General features: G+C 46.2%; 1 protein-coding gene across 2 annotated transcripts in view; it reads right to left on the bottom strand.

The window, feature by feature from the left end:
• Positions 1-22,342, bottom strand: part of PAMR1 (peptidase domain containing associated with muscle regeneration 1) — a 443,694-nt gene that overhangs the window by 15,483 nt on the left and 405,869 nt on the right. For both annotated transcript variants that reach the window (XM_069623360.1, XM_069623361.1), the window contains one exon: positions 2,528-2,820. In XM_069623360.1, coding sequence (XP_069479461.1) covers positions 2,528-2,820 — 293 coding nt within the window. The remainder of the gene's footprint in view (positions 1-2,527; positions 2,821-22,342) is intronic.

The following is a 22,342-nucleotide window of genomic DNA, read 5'->3' as shown; positions in this document are numbered from 1 at the left end:
ATTCCCCAACCGCATTCGGAGTGTGGTGTCAGGAGTTACTTCAGTTCATTATACATGGTTTCCTCCAATGACCTGTGCCCGTAGGCGGCAAACTCTCAACTGTTTTTCCTTCAAATAGCAGTATGGTTCTCACGCCTCCAATGCCCCAGTCTACTCATGCCTTCCTCAACACTGTAGAATGTGGAACATAAATTAATGTGTTGGATTTTCAACTTCATGGAGCAATGGGTGCTGGTGTGAAGCTTTTTTGTGTCCAAAATGGCAAACAACATGAAGTAGTATTTAAGGAGGCTCAATAGAGGAGTCTAGATATTTTCTGAGAAGTGAACTAAATATAATGAGAAAAGGAGCAAAGCATATTGGAAGAGAAAGACATTCCAGGTGTTGGGAGCAAAAAGGCATAGAGAAGGCGAGAAACAGATAAACAACATGTTGAGATGGATCATTGGACTGTAACTGGTGAGGTAGGGTGCAGTCTACAAATGCACTAAAACACAGATCAAAACTGACGTCGAGCAGAATGGACCAACCAGAGTGCATATGGAAGCTGTCAGCGGATGGCTGGAATAAAACCGCGTGGATAGATTGAAGGACGTAGAGAGCATGCATTGGTAAAACAGGGAGGAGGAAAGAACAATAGACAAAACAGAAAATAGGGTTAGTTTAATATATTTAGTAGAATTAAAAGTAAGGAAAGAGGAAGCTTGTGAATTTTAAACAGGTGACGTGCACATCCTAAGAAATTAGTATCTAGGTGAAAAAGTACGAAAAGCATCAAAGATCACACTGAGATTGTGTGAAGATGATGAAAGAGTGCTGAGAGATGGAAGAAAGGAGATGGACACAGGAGGTGAGCAGGCAGATAGTTAGAGAGAGGGAGATAGACGGGGTGAGTGCAAGAGAGAGTGCTAGAGAAAAAGGCAGAGACAGACAGAGACACAATGATCAGGAAATTACTTTTGTCTAACTCCAATCCTGTGGAGTGCAGAGCACCTGAGGGCTCTCCCTTGTCCGTCCACCTTTCAACATTTATGGCAAGCAACACATGGAGCACAAAAAGCAACTGCACTTCCACGCCTATGCTGGTGAAACGCAAATCTACCTACGGGCCATGAAGCTCACGATCAATACATAATTCTGTCGAATGGACTCAAGCTGAATGCTACTTTGGGAAAACGTATGCCCTAGACCTTAGCTGCCTCGCCAAATCAAAGGACCCTCTTCACTGTGCCCCTATCCTACTTTATTTTGGAGGAACAGACTTTATAAAAAACAAAGCACTCCACCTAAACTTCAATTGGGAGGCTGGATTTAGGATGAAAACACAGTTCCTCGGAGTGGTCAAATCAGCATTCTTTCAAATGGAACTTCTAAAAACAAATCTACTCCACATGTCAACACAAAGCTACCCAAGGGAGATGGGCCACTTGTAAAGTCAAACCTGGACTATTTGCAATTTCAGCTTTATGGGTTTCTGCACTTATCAATGCAAAATACTTCATACAGCAGGCAGGGTCATTTTTGGCTGCGAGAAAGCCAACAAGTCAAAAACCAAATCAAAAGCATACTTTGGCTACTGGTGGTGGTCAGAATCTCCTTCAAGATTCTGTTCCTTTAAATACAAATGCCTGGTAGGGGCCACACCATGCAACCCACAAGATGAGCTCTCACAGTACTGATCCAACAGACCCACATGCACTGCAAAGGCCGGGCACCTGCTGACGCCGAACTACAGCACCCCGAGGGATCATTTAACTTCACTGCAATGAGGGCCTACCTCTGGAATAAGACCACAACCTGATGTTTTCCAGGGCACAAATGCAAGGCCTTGCTGTTCTACTAGGATTCTTGGGAGAAAACACCACAGGAATCTGTCAAAAGCACCAGGTAGCAGTTAGGTTAAGCAGTGAGCACCCTACAAATAAATTAACATAATCATATAAAAATCACTATCGAAAGAAATTAAATTAAGGGAATGTTTTAACATCCACTGCCAGATGAATAGTAGACATTCCAACTTGTTAATATAAAGTTGGTTGGATAAGGATGGGAAAGAGAACGAATTTGGCATTCTTGACATTTAGTGTCAACAGAGAATATGATAGAGGGGTAATGATGGCGGGAAATGAGGAGAGCCAACAATGGACCTCTGGAGCAAACCATATAAAAAAGGAAGCAGGAGGGTTTGCCAGTCCAGGATACCAGGTTAGCGCGGTGTACTAGGCTAAAGGAGAAACAGTAGACACAGAATCAGTTATATCCAGACATGACAGGGAAGGAGCTGTGTCAAGTGATAAATGGTGATGAATACTACTGATACGGACGGGAGAATGAGAAGAGAAGGCATTTTAGAAGGACCTGTGGAAGTAAGGGTGTTAGTGACATGGGGTATAGCAGTGTCAGTAGCGCAATCAGACCAGAAGCTGGTTTTAGTGGTGAAGTCCATATAATGAGGAAGCAGAGACTGTGCCTCATGAACCCCTGTAAATTGATCAGGATATGGCATAGAATGATGGGGAATACTGACCCGGAGGTTCTGCAGACTCTTCTCCTCTCTGGCATCGTCCCGGTAAAACTTTCCAAGCACCACCTTCATCTCTGCTGTCTTGATGACAGTGGTCTTGCCCAGGTCTGTCATGCAATGGGCTGCCACCACCACTGTGCGCTCATTCAGGAGGGCACCGCTGCAGATCAGAAACCAGGACCCTTTACGCTGCGTTGGGTCCTTTACGCCATTTGTTTTGCGATATATGGCGGCCTGCCAAGGCCAGCGCGTCTGCATGACTGTAGACAGGGTGAAGTTATCAATTTTTCCACAAACTGTTGAGAAAATCAAAACAAAAAACAGAAATTGAATCTAGTGTAATTGTTTTCTAATGTTCTACTCTCTACCTGGGATTGCATGTGCTCCTTCATCGTAATACTTTTTTGGTATAAATACCTGTTGCAGCAGGTGGTTTGTTTTACAAAGCTCACTCAGATGCTTTCATCCACCCAAATGCAAATCAGTAGATATTGGAACTGCCACACCCTGCCCAATCGTCTGTAGTAACTTCCTCAAGCGTGGACTGCCAAAATGCTGCATTGTCAGTTTTCCAGTCATCCAGAACGATGCAACCAGATTGTGATGTGGAAACGAAATCTTAGAACTTTAGACCTGAATCCCTTCACTCTGGGGCCTGTCCACTGGCAAAACATGATTGGCGAAGTAACCTTCATAAAATTACACACAACTCCAGACCACTTAATTCACCCATTTCCTTGGAAGAAATACAATCTACAACATAAGCCCAGCATATCGAAAACACATCCCCACCATATCTGTCCAGTGCTGAAATGTATCTTTTTCCTTGTGTTTTTATTTCCAGAAAAAGAAAAACAACTTGCGAAAAGGCTCCTTAATATTGCACTATGTGTTTGAAATATTACGTGTGCTTGTGGAGACTTAGGAGTGTTCTTTAATATGTTAATGATATTTCTATTTACCTTGAATATCTTCTGGAGTCCCCCCCACTACTCATGTAAACAGATTTAGGCATATACAAATCCAGTAACCACTTTGTCTTCCATTTTGTTTTTAGACTTGGAAGCAGAGAAGGCCAAATAATTCTACCTGATTTCTTAACAAACTGTTTTACTTTGTAATAGAGATATTCACAGCCGCTATTTTAAGATGTTATGTTATGTTATTGTGCATTTGTATAGCTCCTTATATACCATTGCTATGATCTCAAGAGTTGTGGGTCCAGGTCAGTGGAGAGAGTAGGGTAGTAAATAGTGCTTGTGTGCACTCAGTATGTGGGCAGCCAGTGTGGTTTACGTGGTGTGTAGCTGGATTCTAATGCTAGATGCGGTGCAGTGGTTGTGTGGGGTCAGTAGAATGTGTGCAGCAAGGCTGTTGTCCTCAGAGTTTGCATTCTGGCAGTGGTGGAGCTTGTGTATGAGATTATCTGTGCAGTTAGGCCAATTTATTTAGTGGGGTATAACTGTTCTACAGACTGTGGAGGTGTTAATGGAGGTGTGTAGGTATGTGTGCAGCTAGGCTGAAATTGATCGAGGGGTATGGCTGTATTCTATTGTTTGTTGGTGTAGAGGAGAGAGTGAGCATATCGGTACGTGTGAGTGTCTCTGCGGATTGGTGGGAGAACCCTATTTCAGATTACTTTCCAGTGCCCACTGAGCTGACCGTATCTATTCTAGAGGTTTGGAGCATTAGTTCACCGGGAGAGATTCCCAGTCTAGCCCAGAGTTTGTTCCGATTACTGGCGATTGAGTTTGTCTTTCCCTGCTTGGCAGTGTCTTCGTTCTTGAGTGGCCCTATTCCTAATCTTTATTGGGTTAAGTAAATTGCTTGTCTATGGTCGTCCCTGTTTCTCGTTGAGTCTGCCATTGTTTATTAGGAAGATACCATCTCATTGTACAATTACATCCAGTTCTGTTCTATCAGACTTACGAGTCCTAGCTAGATTTGATGACTGGTGTTCAGTGGACCCAGGGACCAGCAACAGCCACTGTGGTCATCCCTGTGTCTTGTTGGGTATGTAGATTGCTTATAGGATGACACTTTCTCAGTGTGCGTTTACTTCAGTTGTCTTCTGTCGAACATATAAGTACACCCTAGGTATGTAAGTGTTTTCACTTTGTAAAAGTTGGACTACCTGTACAAAATGTAGGTTTGGAATTTTATGACTCGCATTCTCCAAAAATCAACTTAGGTTCTTCACCTGGTCCCTCGAGAGGTGGGAAAATTGAACCCTTGTTTCTTCATTTCTAGGTGCTGCCAGAGGGGTCATTATAATGGACAGACTGCAGGTTTAGTGCCCTTCTGAGCTCCTGCACTATCAATGGCCCGTTCTACCCCCAATCCCTTGACAGTGCTGGTGCACCTTATGTTAAGTGCTTAATGATTTCTGTTAAGTGTTATAGGGCCTCCCACGGACTGCACATGACCATCATTTTAAGTAGTACATCTTGTATAACAGTGGATTAAATAAACATATTTACACTTCATCAAATCAAAAGACTCTTACGTTCAACTCTTTCTCGCAACACATTTATTATCCTGTAAGCATGTTCTTGTTTAAACCATAGTTTGCCAAATGAGCTCAATACTCTCTTCATTACCAAAACCATCTTCTTTACAATTGTCTTTAGTTTTTGTGTGAGACCAACACAAACTCGATACACATATGGGACACTGATGTCCAGCCTGACGGATGCTCTGATTCGCTGTGGATGGCACACCTTTAAATCAGGATTTGGAACAAATCAGCGGTTAATGCGAGATAGATAATATTCCAAAAGAAAGGGGCGTGGCTCAGCCACATTCGGATGGCTGTTGGCAATTCACAATAGTTTGGCCCAGGGACAATAGATAGGGCTAACTAACATTTCACTCCACTCTCCCTTGGACCTAATCCCCATGTTTCCCTTTCTTCCACCATTTTTTGTAAAGGTAGCTCACATTACAAAGTGGGTGGATTTGTGTCGATACTTGGACCACTTTTATGTTATAGGCAGAGTGTACATTGGCTGACCAGCATTAGTCCATCTCATTGGACTCAATGGCCAGTGGAACACAAGGTCAGGGCAGAGAGTAGTAAAGAAGCACCAAGATGGAGGATGGTGAGAGAAGCACGATAAGTAGTCAGTGGGGGGACAGGGCACGGTAGAGAAAAGAGTGGGTGTGGGGATAGGACACCAAAGGGGGGCATGGAAAGTGAATAGGAGCATGGTTGGACCCCTCCATAACCATGACAGGGACAGGGGTAACTCAGCGCCCTTTGTGAACGTGCACAATGCTGTCTATGGAACAGGCAATGGGGAACAAATGATTAAGTAAAGATGTGCATAAATGGCGAGGTTGATGGAACCACATGGAACCACAGAGGGTCTAGTGGGCAACACTTGTATTTCTCATCAATTCTCCATTGCAGTCATTTGCCATCTGCCCCCTCTGGGTGCAATATCTCCTCCAGAGGCTAATACTAGGAACATGCCCCTGACAGACTCCATCCTGGTTGGCTCTCCGTAACATACATACCAGCACAATCCATCAGCAGATCCGACATTATAGTGCAGAGTTTCCGTTCCACAAGGCACAAAGACGTTGTGCAGTACCCGGCTTCAGGGACCTTTTCAGTCAAGGATTGTGCATAGTCTCTTACCTGAACGACTTCAGGAACTGTTGCAACTCTCTCCTTCCTCTTATTTCTTCCTTTCTCTTTGTTCACTTAAGTAATTTCCCTGATTATCATGGTCATCTCCTGGGTCAATGCACCACCCCTAGCTTCTGTAAGCCCCTGGTGCACACAGCCATCTTCCTACCTCATATATTACATGGTTGGCGATAGTGACCCTGTAGTTTTGGCTATGTTGGCTTTCCCATAGGAAGAGCACTTTTTGGCCAGCGTATACTTTGGCACCGTTCTACAAATCTGCACCAAACTTTGCAAAAAAAGTATAGACCCAACTCTGAATTGCTTTGGGAAATATGGTGTGGTTTTGTCAGGAGTGACAAAATTGTAGTGGGAGTCCCAACATTTTCTAAATGCGGATTGATAAAAGAATGTTGCTTGCGCCTACATCCAAAACTGCTGGACGGATGTGCACCAAAATTGCACGAGGAGCGGTAGTTTGGACCCAAAAGTGTGCTTTTGCAAATGTGGTATTAATCCAACCTGCAGCTATTCTAAAAATGCTCAAAAGTAGCTAAAATAATGGTGATATCTCAGTTCGGCCCACAGACTCACTTCCTGGTATGGTGTCTGCGGATGTCTCTGGACCAATCAGGGAGCCGCATGGCATCTGCGGACATCGGATGAGGGTGCTGATTGGTCAACAAAGAAACATGAGGTGCATCAACTAGTTTGATACAGATGCTATGCTATGTTGGATTCGCAAACTGCACCCATAGTCCTCGAATAGCACAGTGAGAAAAAATTCTAAAAATTGAAAAACACCATATTAGACTTTTGTTTCAAAGGAGAAAAACCTTTGGTGATGTAAGGGTGGTAGGAAATGGGGTTGAATATGTCTAGAAAATGGCAAAAAAACGTTTTTTCTTTTCAATGTCTGCAGATGTTTACAGTCATTGCTGTCTTGTTCGTGAACTTGACAAATGTTTGAGTACACTCATGCATATGTGTACATGCATTTATAATCTGCTCAAAACTTTCCCAAAAATATATAGGCCCTCATTACGAGTGAGCCGGTCTGGAAAAAAGTGCTGGTAACAACAGTTATCTGCACCTTTTCTGGACCGGGTCACTCAGAGTCTGCCGGTAGGGGCTGTGAACTACCGGCAGGCCTGATCTGTGCTAGTTCAAGACCCTGCCAGCAGAAAAAAAACTGACGGTGCCGGTGCTGCCGTGTTCCCATTCCCGTGGAGTCCTATGGGATTCCACTGGAATGGGAATTTACCGTTCCTCCGCTGCCTGTACAACCAAACAAGAGGAAATCGCCTTATCCCAGTAATAGTAGGGACAAGATCAGGGAGACCAACCACTGATTGACTAGGGGATCAGGTGACAAGAGCATGTGACGTCTTATCTGAATTCCCTAGGGGTGTCCCAGTTAAGGACGAAGACCAGCCATTGACCAGCCTCTTGATGTCTTCGTCTATGAGCCTTTGCTTTTTCCTTCCTACCTGCTGCACCTGGGAGTGCTTCTGGCTTGCTTATTAATGGGCTGTCTCTCCACACTGCGATACTCATACATAATGCATTCGCTCATGCTGCTCCTCCTTCTCACATATCCCTACACTTCTTCCAATTGCGCTACAACTTCCTCAATTGCAATCCCTATCCTAAAACTCAAACCACAAACCCCCCCCCTACTCCATCCAGGGATGTAATTTCACCAAAATGCCTGGGGTAGCGGAAGTGACATCTCACAGCCCTTGATCTCTGATGACAACACAGGAAGTGATGTCATTTGACCTCCACCTCCCCCAGTGACATCACAGGAAGTGATGGCACACAACCTTCAGGTGCTCTCATTTCAGCAAGATATAAGAACTGAGGCTCAAAGGGTGGCGAGATTTGTCCACGATCACACATTTGGGGAATGTCATTTTCCAGATTCGACCTCACACATTTGGGGAAAGTCATTTACCAGATTCGACCTGGAGCCTATATCTAAAACATACATAATGCAGTATTTGTAACAGGGTAAATGAAATCTCTATCGCAGGCTACAGCTAGAGTATGAAACGTCTATAGATCATTGGACACAGAAGTACTCGTTATCAGTGGCATTGATTTGTTAAACAAGCCAAAAAAGCACTGTTCTGGGAGGCGTGCACTGTCTTTTTACCCAGGAGCAAAATGCTGCAAGGCCTGAAAATTAAATAATTGACCAGGATTGTAGGGGAGGACTGGTCCAAGAGACCCCCCCTCGCCTACGCTTTCTCCCCAGGTGAGGACTATGGCTCCTTTGGGCGTCCCCTCATGCCACCCGGGCCCAGGTGGTGGAGGGTTCACCCACTGGAGACATTGCCCGCACGTATCAATTGCCCACACGTATTAAAATTTAGCTAGGCCTAGAAACCATTTTGTCTGCTAAAGATGGTGTGAGCTCAGTGCACTGTAGCGCGGCCCCCACCCGTGGAGGGTTTCAGTCATACTTGTTGCCGCAGCACCCTGGCAGATCCGCTGCGAGCACGTTCCCACGAACAAGACGGACATGAGCTAGTATAATACATTAACATTGTAACAGTTCACCTCCCGCAGTGTATCATCGCTCCCAGCATGACCCGGCCAGCAGGCCTAGGCAAATGAAAAGAACAGTAAAATGGTCGTTGTATGCCAGACAATCTTTGTATATTAATGCTGAGACTACTTGCAAAGGATGCTTTTCTCTCATAAAATCCCTTATATTACAAAAGCCTGTAGGATGTATAATTACAAGAGATCATGCCCCCATGATATAAGCGATGGTGAGCATATACCATTGCAGTTGGGTACTAATAATAACGGCACGCACCAGGAATCTGTTTGTTACGTGTATGACTGGAAAACGTACACCCCATGGGCCCGTGCCATAACTGAACTAATGCTGCTAGAGGACACAAGAAAACGAATGTAAACCATACAAAGGGCCCATGTGAAGAATGCATGAGAAGGTGCATGTCTAGGCCCCACATGCGCCACCACCGTCACGAACAAGTGGCGGGTTACTTTCTATGTTCTCCACCAACCCTAACTCTACCTCACTTACTGCAAATATATATGCATATAACGAAATACTGCACGTGTTAAAACATAATGTATGAATAAGGTACTCAGACTGGGTATAATCAAGACACATCCAGCAAAGTTTAAATGCATGTTTTGTAATGTTTTAAATAAGTATTATAGTGTTCAAATGTTTGTGATGTCTTTACCTAAATCGGCAACACACGAGGGAGATACCTTTGTGAAATACGTGCAAGGCCATTCCCCCTCCCACCCTGCGAGGGCTGCCAAGGCATGAGAGCAGAGACCGCGCCGCGCTGCGTTACCTCCCCCAACTAGGCTGGAGCCGCTTGAAAGACTTCTAACCCCCTCTGTAGCACCCAAGGCCACCACCCGCCACCTGCATTATTTACAGCACAGCAGTAAACCTCTGCCTGAACACACGCGCCCCCTCGTAAACCTCACAACCCACCGGACCATCTCAGACTTATGGCCCTGTGCAATCAGGACACCCAACACTTTGACAACACACAGCGGAACATCCATAACAACTTCTAACAAGGCAGAAAGACATGTACCGCCCGTCCCAGGCCCCGAAGCTTAGCCCCTCGACCTATGGCCCCGGTCAACAGGACACTGGTAACCATGTCCTGACGTATTACCTCCAGACCCCTCACAAGGTACATTCCTCCTGTGTTGCATTAACCTGTTGTATAACCTATTGAAAGATTTACTAAAGAAGATAATACCAGAATGTTTGAATGACTGCGGTGTGCACGGCTTAGGGCTAACAAGTCAGGAAAAGACATTCATCTCTGCCACTGGCCGCGATGGCCCCACAACACCGCCTGGATGAACTCTGCCACCCTGCCAGGCCCAGCCCAACCCACGAGGCTGCCCAGTGACGTCTTCCAGCCAAAGCCAACCACATCACAGCAGCACCTATAGTTAGTCATCGCCACCCAATCCCCATGAACTTGTGCCCCCTATAGTGTGTAGGTTCTTATGACGTTTGTTGTAAATATATACGCCTGTCTTTGCTATTGTCAGGCAGAGCGCTCTCGGAGTTTGCAGAGTTCTTTGCATGCCCTATTCTGATTGATAAACTCCCATTTACGCTCACCCGCACTCTGTCTTGGCCTTATTCCCATATTGGGAGAGTCCTTCATTGTCTCTCATTGCGGGGAGGATCGTGCTGTGTGGGGACGCTTGCCTTCAGTGGTGACCCCGATAGCGTGATATTATTTCTTCCTAAAACTCGTTATAACCGTCCCCTTTTGGCACGAGAATCTCCGGTCGAAAAGGGATACGCACGGTGAGCCGGCTCCGGTAGGCTGCCCGCCAACGGCGACCGGTACACTAAGAAGTGCGCACTCAATAGAGAAAGGGTACGGGATCCCGGTTGAAAAATCCCCTTTGAGTACCGCTCGCCGGAGTCGGGGCTGACTGTTGAGCTGACGGCGACACTGCCTGGACGGACCCAGTTTCGGAGACTATCGGTTCAAGACAGGCACGTGAGTACTGAGTGCGAGCGATTGTAAAGGGAGCGGGGAGAGAAGTGTAGGACAGGGAACGAAAAGGGGGTACGAAGATATACTAAAGATTATTCTAAAATTTCCTTTCTTTTTCTTTGCATATGGCCATTAGGATTACGAGGTCAATAAGAGATAGAAGTGACGGGAACCTAGCTCCGAAAGGGGGTGGAAGGCGGCGCCGCATAGTGCTATATTGACTAGTGCTGGGAATATATGACGAAGTGAAATATAAGATAAAAGTGTTCAGCAAAAGGGGGCACTGAGAATATATTAGTGATCGCTATTACTTTTTTCTTTTCTTTTTCTTTAAGGGTAGGGGGAGAATAAAAACCAAGATTAGCACGAACTTGGGAAGAAAGTAAGAGAAAAGGGGGCCTACTAGGAGGGGGAGAGCAGGTTAAAACATATAAATATATGCATATGCGCATTCATCTATCTAAGTAAGACAGACAGGGACAGCCGGCTAGGGAGGAAAGGGAGGGCAGCGTGAATGGTGTACTGAGTGTTACCAAGAGGTGTGTGCACCTCGTATGTGTCAGGGGATAATTTGAGGTTGCGAATGTGTAAAACGGCTATAAATGTATAATTGTCAAATGGTCATGGTAAGTGTGACCGGATGAAACTTTTTTTTTTGAAGGCAACGGTGATACAGTGACGTGAGTGGGTGCCTTTTGATTTCCGGGTTGCTATTGTCAAAATAAATGATGGGTTGCTCTTGTATGTGTCCTCCAAAGAGAACAAAGTAGAAACTGTGTACAGTCAGTTTCGTATTGAATAGTCGAGGGAGGGAGAGCCCAACCGAGCATAACAGTGAATGTGAAGTAAGATACGAAAAATAATATTGATACTACATTCATATTGTAGTTGCAGACACACAGAGACAAATAAGCCCGAGGAGAGCGCTGAAATGGGGGCCGAAACACCCTTATCACATATTTGTAAAAGTCTTCCAGGGTACGCGGAGCGGATTAAGAAATATCACGACCAATGGGTAACTGAGTTGAAGGGAGAGGGGCTACCCCAGATATGGCCAGAGGGAGGGTCATTTGATAAAAGCGTTCTGGATATGGTGGTCACATGCGTTTTCTTGAAATATAATGGAAAACAGTTGCAAAATAGGAGGGAAATAATAGATCTCTGGAGGTTATTTGAAGAGGTACCACCGCCTAAAGCACCAGCATTAAATGCTGACCTCCCATCCACTACAGACAATCCACTGATGATACAGAAAGATATCAAAGAATTGCCAAGTGTAGCGCCACCAATAGAGGGAATAAGTTTGTACCCGATACTGAAAAAACCTGTACCCGCAGAAGGATACAGTGACCCAATGTATGTACCTCCCCCGACAACTACTACACCCCACAGGCCCACTGCACCCCCACCATATGAAAGTACAAGGGAGCGAGGCCAGGCGAGTACACAAAGGGTGGACATAGAGAAACTTACAGATGATTTACAGTCAAGACTCTCAATAGCAAAAGATGAGCTCTCACGGATAAAAGATATGTGCGGACAAACAGCACTTAATGCAACTAGGTCAGGGCGCACGTCTAGAGCGCCAGGCGAGACAAGAGGACCCGAAGAGGGGTGGAAGAAAGGTGAGATACTGTTCAGAATTGAGGAAGAACCAACCCGAATAATTGAAATAGAGGCACATGAGGGAGATCCTGACAATGATGAAAGGCCTATGGGGGATAGAGAGGAATTACTATGCGACATAAGGGACGAGTTAGAAGAAAGTGACAGGGTGAGCATGGCTATGGGAGGGGGAAGCGAAGGAGGGGATGGCACATGTTCAGTGAGAACACTGGACGACGAGTGGTCGGGACGACTAAGGAACAGAGTGGGAAAAATGGCATCACTAGAAACATCAGCATCCAAATCGGGTCCGAGTGCTATACAGAAAGGAAAGCTACAGCTTCCGTTGATACACAGAGGAGGAGGGAGACCTAACTATATCCCATGGGCACAAATGGACAAAGCCAACTTATTAAAGCTATTGCCCCCGTTATCAGGAGGGGCAAGTAAGTGGATATACGCCTTTGAAAAACATACTGCTGGGGTACCCCTAGCTGTAGGAGATGTGAAAAGTCTGCTTGTATCAGCGGTGGGCGATCAGGCTGAAAGAGTATGGGTTAAAGCCGGTTTCCCAGGAGTTACGTTAGATTGTGACCGCCATGATGGGGCCTCCTTCAACACAGTGCGGGCTAGGGTGTGGGACGCCTTGCGCGAAACATTCCCAGATACACCGGACTTGCAGTCGGTGATGCAATGTACCATGAATGAGGGGGAGGAGGCTATGGATTACATTTTTCGGGTCCAAGAGATGTGGAGAGCGGAGACGGGCACGCCTTGGTATCAATCGACCTCTTTATTTTACTTCATTATAAAAAGAGGGCTCCCAAAGGAAGTGCAGAAAGCGCTCGACAAGATAGCAGGTATTGAAGCAAAGGGATGGCCAGAAATTCAGAGCATAATAGTACACCATTGTAAAAGAATAAAGGAGAGGGAGAAGGAGGTGGCACAGAAAAGGTTGGCAGACGAAGCAAAGTTAGTACAGACAAAATTGGTGAAGGTCGCAGCAGCAGTAGCTGCACTCCCACACAACAGGGAGGGAGAGGAAGAGGAGGAGGGGCTGATAGCAATACAAGGAAGGATGGCAACTAATTGGGCGGGAACAGGACAGCGGCAGTGGAATGAGCAAGAGCAAGGTGGAGGTCCGCAGTGGCAAGAGTGGACCCCTCGAGGGGGAAGAGGTGGGTACAGGGGCCGAAGAGGAGGGGGAACGGGGTATGGGGGAATGGGAGGAAATGGATGGCAGGGCCCTAGAGGTGCACAAGGAAGTTGCTGGAACTGCGGGCGGTGGGGGCACTATTCTAGAGAGTGCAGAAGCAGACCCAATAACGGGTTCCAAGAGGTAGAACAATATGGCCATCCCCACCTGGGAAGCCCATATGGCCTCCCAATGGGGCAACAACAATTAAGAAACCCAAGCCAAGGTAATGCCGGCCAGCAACAGGGACCCCAGTATAGAACACAGAACCACCCACAAATCATGCCTAACAACGACAGCATGCAATATACACCAGGCAACCCTTTCGCGACAGCAGCAAACGGGGCCCCCGCACCAGCACCTTACAACGGCATGTCAGTGGTCTCAGGTAGCGTATTCAATGAAGGGGGGGCGATGAGACACCCCGCATAGGACAGCCCACAGAGAACACTTGCGTGTCCAGTTCTATCTACCACCCACAGTGCAGCAGAGGAACCATTGGTAGGGGCGCAGATAGGAGACAGGCAATTTGTATTCATGGTTGATTCGGGAGCGGAGAAATCATGTGTCAGGGAGGGCCGGTTCCCGTTATCTAACAGGAAGTTAGAGACGCAGGGGTTCTCTGGGGCTGTAATTGAAGTTCCTTACACAGAAGTTTTGGATGTAACCGTAGGGGGCAAGACTGTAAAGGCACCCTTACTGTATTATGAACAATCCCCGATAAATTTGCTGGGGAGGGACCTTATGAGTAAACTTAACATGACCATATCATTTACCGAAGGAGGAATAGTGTGTTCTACACCCGGGATATGCCCCTTGCGTGCAATGTTGGTAGTGCAAGCCTACACAACCACACAGGAAATACGAGGGCTGCCACAAAATGAAGAGATGTTTATTGAAGGGCTAAAGACTTTGGCCCTTATAGTTCCAGAGCTAAAAAGCATGGATTGGAGGATTCCAGCAGAATTCCTCTTCCGCCCCATAGTGTGTCCAAATGCAGCACCAGGATCAGTGGTATCGTTGGATTTGCACGCTGTGCAGGTATCAACGAAACGGATCGCTGTTATTGGAATGGACAGAGAAGGATGTGAGTGGCGCACCGTGCTGTGTACAAACGCCAACCTCGCCCTACGCGAGGTAACAGATGAGGATCTCTTTTCAGACACAGAAGCAGATGGTGAGATAGTAATGGAAATAGCGATGCCCTGTGACATTTTGATCCAAGCCAGAGAGATCCCCGTCCAATTGATGGCAGTGGTAGGAACACCACCGTCATTTTTTGATGACGACATGAGGCTAGTACCAAACAAATTATGGACAACAGGCCCCCATGATGTAGGGCTGTTGCATGGAGTACAACCTGTGATAATAAAACTAAAACAAGGAGCTATCTTACCCCGAGTCAAACAGTATCCATTGTCCCGTGAGGCTGAAGAAGGGATAAAAGAAACGATAAATGACCTACTAGTACAAGGGATAATTGTGCCGTCAAACTCACCATGTAACACATGTATTTATCCAATCAAAAAAGCGAAAGGGGGGTCTTGGAGGATGATACAGGACTTACGCCCCCTCAATGATGTAATACAGAAAGAGTTCCCTCTAGTCCCGAACCCTGCATCAATACTATGCAGTATCCCAAAAGCAGCATCACACTTTACAGTAGTGGACTTGAAAAACGCATTTTTCTCAATACCCCTGGCTGAAGAGAGTAGATATCTAACAGCGTTCACACTGGGGGGAAAAAGATATGAACACTGCAGACTGCCACAGGGATACTGTGAGAGCCCGAGCATATTCAACCGCATATTGCATGAAGACTTGGGAAACCTGTCAGTAGAGAGTACGATTATTCAGTACGTGGATGATTTATTAGTGTGTGCACAAGACGAAGCAACATGTAGAAAAGATTCAACAACGCTCCTGACTTTACTAGCCAACAAAGGATACAAGGTAGACAAGGAGAAGCTACAGTATTGCCTGACTGAGGTCCTATACCTGGGACAGCTCATATCAAAAGATGGAAAGAGAATAATTCCTGACAGGGTGGAGGCAATAAGGTCAGTAGGAGAGCCCACGACAGTGAAAGACATGCAGAAATTTTTGGGGATGTGCAATTATTGCCGGGCATGGATACTAGACTATGCGGCATACACCAGGCCCCTCCTACAAGCACTGAAAGAAGCACAACAGGAGAATGGAAAAATAAAATGGTCAGAAGAAATGAGCGTATCGTTTCAATCACTGAAAGAGCTAATTTCAAGCGCTCCAGTACTAGCAAACGCTGATTATGGACACGAATTTTACCTATTTTCCCATTGCAAAGGAACACTTATGACAGCAGTACTGACACAAAAAACATCCTTAGGACACAAGCCCCTGGCGTACTATAGTGGTACTTTGGATGCCGTGATGCAGGGTCATTTCGCGTGCGAACAATCGCTCGCAGCAGCCGCATTCGCGATTGAGAAAAGTGCCACAATAGTAATGGGATGCCCTGTGACATTGTTTGTGGAACACTCATTATTTGCAATACTTGAAAGATCGAAAAGCACACTGACCACACAGCGGGCAACAGCATACGAGATCATATTGTCCAGCGCCAACATCCACATAGTGAGATGTAAAACAGTGAACCCAGCCACATTCATTACAGAAGCGTGCACATTAGAGGATATGCAAAATCACGACTGCGCAACCCACACAGGAGAAGGAGGGGAGGACAAAGTGGTGTGTGAAAACGCTCTCAGCGAGGGGGAAGTGTACTTTGTGGATGGGTCCGCATCAATTGATATGGACACGGGAGAAAAACACGTTGGCATGGCGGTAGTGAGATTAGAGGAAGGTGAGTTCGAAACATTAGTACAGTACCGCCTCCCGTCGCATTACTCTGCACAGGCAGCAGAACTGATTGCGCTCATAGAAGCACTACATGCAGCGAAAGGCTGTGCAGTAACAATATACACAGACTCAGCTTACATGACGACAACAGTACATGGAGGTCTAGCAAGATGGGGCCGTAGGGGATTCAGAAGGGCAGATGGAACACCAGTGCAGCATGCAGAATTGTTAAAAGAATTAATAGAGGCCCTACAAAACCCTACTGCTGTAGCAATAGTGAAGTGCCAGGCCCATACATCCAACACAGACGTTGTGTCTTTAGGAAACGCGGCAGCGGACGCTGCCGCCAAAGATGCTTCCTATTTTCAGAAATACGACATAGGTGAGTTCATGATCAAGAACACAACAACCGAAGAACTGTCAGAAGGGTACAACATGATGTCTTTATCACAAATACTAGAATTGCAGGAAGGAGCTAGTGCAGAAGAAAAACTAACGTGGACAAAACGGGGATGCAGCCAATCAGGAACAGACCTATTATGGCGGCAAAATAACTCAGGAAAAGTGGTAATGCCACTACAGTTACTAGAAGTAGCATTCCAACAGCTACACTTCCCTGCACATAATACCAAACAACACATCGCAGCAGAAATACAGGAAGAATGGTTTGTGCCCTGTCTCCAGGAGCATGTGTCTCGATTAGCACTAGAATGTACAACATGCCAAATATACAACTCAGGAATGACATTACGCACACTCCGGGGAACAATTCCAAAACCCATCGGCCCCTTCAGAGAACTACATATAGATTATGCAGACATGGGGGAAAGGTGTAATGGCTCGCGGTACATGATCGTGGTGGTGTGCCCATTTTCAAGGTGGGTGGAAGCGGGACCTTGCGCGCGACCTGATGCCAAAAGCGCCGCCAAGTTCCTAGTAAGGGAAGTGTTCCCGCGCTGGGGAATTTGTGACGTGATTCGCTCAGACAACGGCTCTCACTTTGTGAATTAACTCTTCAAGGAAGTGACCACATTACTGGGTATAAAACATAAATTATGTTCGATTTATCATCCCCAAAGTAATGGCGTAGTGGAAAAGATGAACGGCCTGTTAAAAGGCAGGTTATCAAAACTATGCTTCTCATTGAAGAAAAATTGGATTTACTGTCTACCCCTGGCGCTATTTGAACTAAGAAATCAGCCAAGCAAAGACCACCATTTGTCCCCGCACGAAATCGTGACTGGGAGGAGAATGAACACAGCACACTCTCCACTGTGCAAACACTCAGATGCTCACAGAAGTGCCACAATATTGGGAGAGGAATTTACAGACTATTTACGAAAATTGACAAGAGCAGCGCGCGCCATATCAAAACAACTGTCCCCACCCTTCACTAGAGAAGAGGGAAACGTAACAGAATCTGTCACGGAGCCAGAGCAACAGCTACAGCTGATGCCAGGTGACTCAATTTATGTTAGAAGCTTTGTGCGTCGGTGGAATGCACCACGATTCCATGGCCCCTACGAAGTAATATTTTGCACACCCACGGCAGTGAAGGTGAAAGGATTGAGGTACTGGGTGCATTTGACCGACGTACGAAAAGCATACAGCAATGTACAAGAGGAGATAGATGAGGAGGCACAGACAACAGCAAACGATGCAAATGAGTAGGATGGCTAAATAACGACTTGCGCGTGTGTGTGTGTGTCAGCACTGGACTTGAATGGAATAATGACTGACAAGGATATTGGAAGAAAAAAAAAAAAAAAATTTTTTTTGTATGTTGTTGAGTGGTATGTAATTAATGAAATAATAATATTATAGCTTGTATATACCCTTGTCTGTGAATACCCCTCCCCCGCATCCCCACCCGCTTCCATTCCCCGTCAAATGTATTGGCACAGATGGTGCCAGCAAAACGTTTACATGCATGCACTTAATGCACTTTTATATCTCAAACAGGAGCTTCCATGGCATCTAAAGGGCAGCCTGCAACGGATAGAATTAGTAGAATGAGAGAATTAGTATATGAGAGATGTAGATATTCGTATGAGTGTGGATTATCAGTATGCATTACATTGTTTTTTATGATAATGTTTGGCTTGGTTACATATTGGTTTATAGCGTTCATCTCTATCGAGATGTACGAGGGGGGAGGGAGTAACAACACTACTGGACCAATTAACAGTACCACCGGGCCCAATGCAACTGCAGGGGTCAATACCAAGGAAGGTGATTTTTTGATTTGGGATGGAACTAAACTTGTGTGGGGGTATCATACCACACCATCCAGTGTTGTGACCTCACAAAGAGAAAAGCCACAAGGTGGAATGCAGAGCAACACAGTGTCTCCACCAGGGGTATCCAATTACAATGCCCACAGTCTTAATGACCGAAACCCGTCTGCCATATCATGGTTGTATAACACCCCCACCAGCCAGCTTGCCCCCATCCCAAAAAACAATCTGCCAGATAACGTCAGGAAAGAAGACGATGAGCTACTAGCAATGCACGAAATATTATATGATGAATGGGCCAAGGGGGGCGGGAATGAGAAAGGGGGGTCTAGTTGGTCCACTGACCAGGGGGTTGGGAAGTACTACATTAGTAACAAGAACAACAGACGAAAGAGAGAAGCAGGGAGGAGGAAGTATGATGAATACTATGGGCTAGGTCTAGATAAGATGGAAGACCCACGACACCCCCATCAAACAAATAAGTGGTATGCAGACATGAGTGCCACCGCTAAACAGACTACAAACGAGAGCTGTTATGTCTGTTCCCTCATTCCCCATGCATCAGGTACACCCAAAGTGTTGTTGCCCAAAGAGTTGCCTATTGTGGATGCCCAATGTCTCCTTCATCTCACGCTGTGCAGGATTAAGAACACCTTCCAGGCACACGATGTGACTCTTCAAATACTGCAGAACGAGAAAACGTGTTACCCAAAAACGGCAGGAGTGGTATGTTTGAAAGAACCATTTTTTGTAATAGAAGGGACACTTTTTTCCGACAACAAGCGGAAGGATGAAGAAGTACTGTGCAAAGCGGAAGCACTAAGAGGTGTGGCACCGGATAAATTGCAGTGGATAGAGGAAACCTGTACACCAGTATGGAGAGAACACATTTCAAAACTAACTTGGGTAACTGCCATTGAAAAACCGTTCAAACTGCAAAGTGAAATGGACTACAAACTGTGCTTTAAAGGAGAAGGGAGAACCCCCATGGGAACAAACAAGAACTGCAACAAGACCCTCACCATCCCAGACCTAAGGAAAGGGACAGCGGCCCTGATGGACACGTACTGGGTGTGCGGCAACCAGGCATACCTACACCTCCCCCAGTCATGGAGTGGCAGCTGCTCAATGGCCACTCTGCACTCAGCCCTAATGGTGATACCAGAAAGCCACATTGATGGGACACAGGAACGCATGCACAGTGTGGCTCAACCAACTGCAGAGACACAAATGTATGTCCTGTCTTCTGGAAGCAAGGGAGAAGTGCTGACCCGTAACAAACGAGCATCAAATTACATATCAAAGGCATCATCAGAACTATTGGCTCAGATCCCAGACAAGTATCGATTATTCAGCTCAGCAGAAACATTTTTTGCCTCACTCGTCTCAAGTGTCCAAGCAAGGGCAAACGCAAAATGGCTCCAGATAACACGCTGCGAATTGATTCAGCTGGAAAACGACACTGAAGAAGGATTCAACATAATTAAAGTGGAACTAAGAGCTTTACGACTAATGACCATGCAAAACAGGTATGTCTTGGACCTGTTGACGGCGATGGACGGTGGTGTTTGCCGAAAAATAGGAAGTGCCTGCTGCACTTTCGTACCTTCTGAAGACGCAGAGAATGGCTCCCTATCCCATGTGATCGAAGCAGTCCACAACCTAGGAGAAAAAATGAAAATGGAAGGTGGAGCAGAAGCGAGTACATGGTTCGACAACATCTTCTCCTGGGTTCCCTCATGGCTTGGAACGACTGTGAAATTTTTAATACCAGCTGTTGTGTTCCTCCTTCTACTTTTTTGCCTGTGCCAGGTGGGTCTTCGAGTTTGTGCTAACGCAGTACCAAATGGTGCAATGATGATGGTGACAATGGGCAACTCACACGGTACAATAAAAACGATGCAAGAAGCACAAGTACAAACAGGGATAGATAACTCGCCCAGGTACCAACTGGTGCCTATATACCACGATAAAGATATTGTAGATAAGTTGTGGCACACCACCATCAAAGAGCCCCGTATACTAGAATGGTATGAGGAAGTTTGGGTAGATTTGGAAGGAGATGGTGGGTGCATATATCTAATGTGTACCCCAGATGAATATGCCCGGAGAGGTGAGAGTTTAAGGGGGGTGTGCAGAGCATGGATGCCCATCAAAGGAACTCCTGCATGGGATGAGGCGGTGATGGACGAGGCAGAATGTAGGAGGATAGAAGATTTAAAGAATTCGTTACTTTAGTAACGAAAGGGGGGAAATGTAGGGGAGGACTGGTCCAAGAGACCCCCCCTCGCCTACGCTTTCTCCCCAAGTGAGGACTATGGCTCCTTTGGGCGTCCCCTCATGCCACCCGGGCCCAGGTGGTGGAGGGTTCACCCACTGGAGACATTGCCCGCACGTATCAATTGCCCACACGTATTAAAATTTAGCTAGGCCTAGAAACCATTTTGTCTGGTAAAGATGGTGTGAGCTCAGCGCACTGTAGCGCGGCCCCCACCCGTGGAGGGTTTCAGTCATCCTTGTTGCCGCAGCACCCTGGCAGATCCGCTGCGAGCACGTTCCCACGAACAAGACGGACATGAGCTAGTATAATACATTAACATTGTAACAGTTCACCTCCCGCAGTGTATCATCGCTCCCAGCATGACCCGGCCAGCAGGCCTAGGCAAATGAAAAGAACAGTAAAATGGTCGTTATATGCCAGACAATCTTTGTATATTAATGCTGAGACTACTTGCAAAGGATGCTTTCTCTCATAAAATCCCTTATACTACAAAAGCCTGTAGGATGTATAATTACAGGAGATCATGCCCCCATGATATAAGCGATGGTGAGCATATACCATTGCAGTTGGGTACTAATAATAACGGCACGCACCAGGAATCTGTTTGTTACGTGTATGACTGGAAAACGTACACCCCATGGGCCCGTGCCATAACTGAACTAATGCTGCTAGAGGACACAAGAAAACGAATGTAAACCATACAAAGGGCCCATGTGAAGAATGCATGAGAAGGTGCATGTCTAGGCCCCACATGCGCCACCACCGTCACGAACAAGTGGCGGGTTACTTTCTATGTTCTCCACCAACCCTAACTCTACCTCACTTACTGCAAATATATATGCATATAACGAAATACTGCACGTGTTAAAACATAATGTATGAATAAGGTACTCAGACTGGGTATAATCAAGACACATCCAGCAAAGTTTAAATGCATGTTTTGTAATGTTTTAAATAAGTATTATAGAGTGTTCAAATGTTTGTGATGTCTTTACCTAAATCGGCAACACACGAGGGAGATACCTTTGTGAAATACGTGCAAGGCCATTCCCCCTCCCACCCTGCGAGGGCTGCCAAGGCATGAGAGCAGAGACCGTGCCGCGCTGCGTTACCTCCCCCAACTAGGCTGGAGCCGCTTGAAAGACTTCTAACCCCCTCTGTAGCACCCAAGGCCACCACCCGCCACCTGCATTATTTACAGCACAGCAGTAAACCTCTGCCTGAACACACGCGCCCCCTCGTAAACCTCACAACCCACCGGACCATCTCAGACTTATGGCCCTGTGCAATCAGGACACCCAACACTTTGACAACACACAGCGGAACATCCATAACAACTTCTAACAAGGCAGAAAGACATGTACCGCCCGTCCCAGGCCCCGAAGCTTAGCCCCTCGACCTATGGCCCCGGTCAACAGGACACTGGTAACCATGTCCTGACGTATTACCTCCAGACCCCTCACAAGGTACATTCCTCCTGTGTTGCATTAACCTGT

This window comes from Ambystoma mexicanum, chromosome 11, assembly GCF_040938575.1.
Source record: "Ambystoma mexicanum isolate Mex_15411 chromosome 11, UKY_AmexF1_1, whole genome shotgun sequence".
In the NCBI taxonomy this organism is placed as follows: domain Eukaryota; kingdom Metazoa; phylum Chordata; class Amphibia; order Caudata; family Ambystomatidae; genus Ambystoma; species Ambystoma mexicanum.
This window is presented reverse-complemented; position numbering and strand designations above follow the sequence as displayed.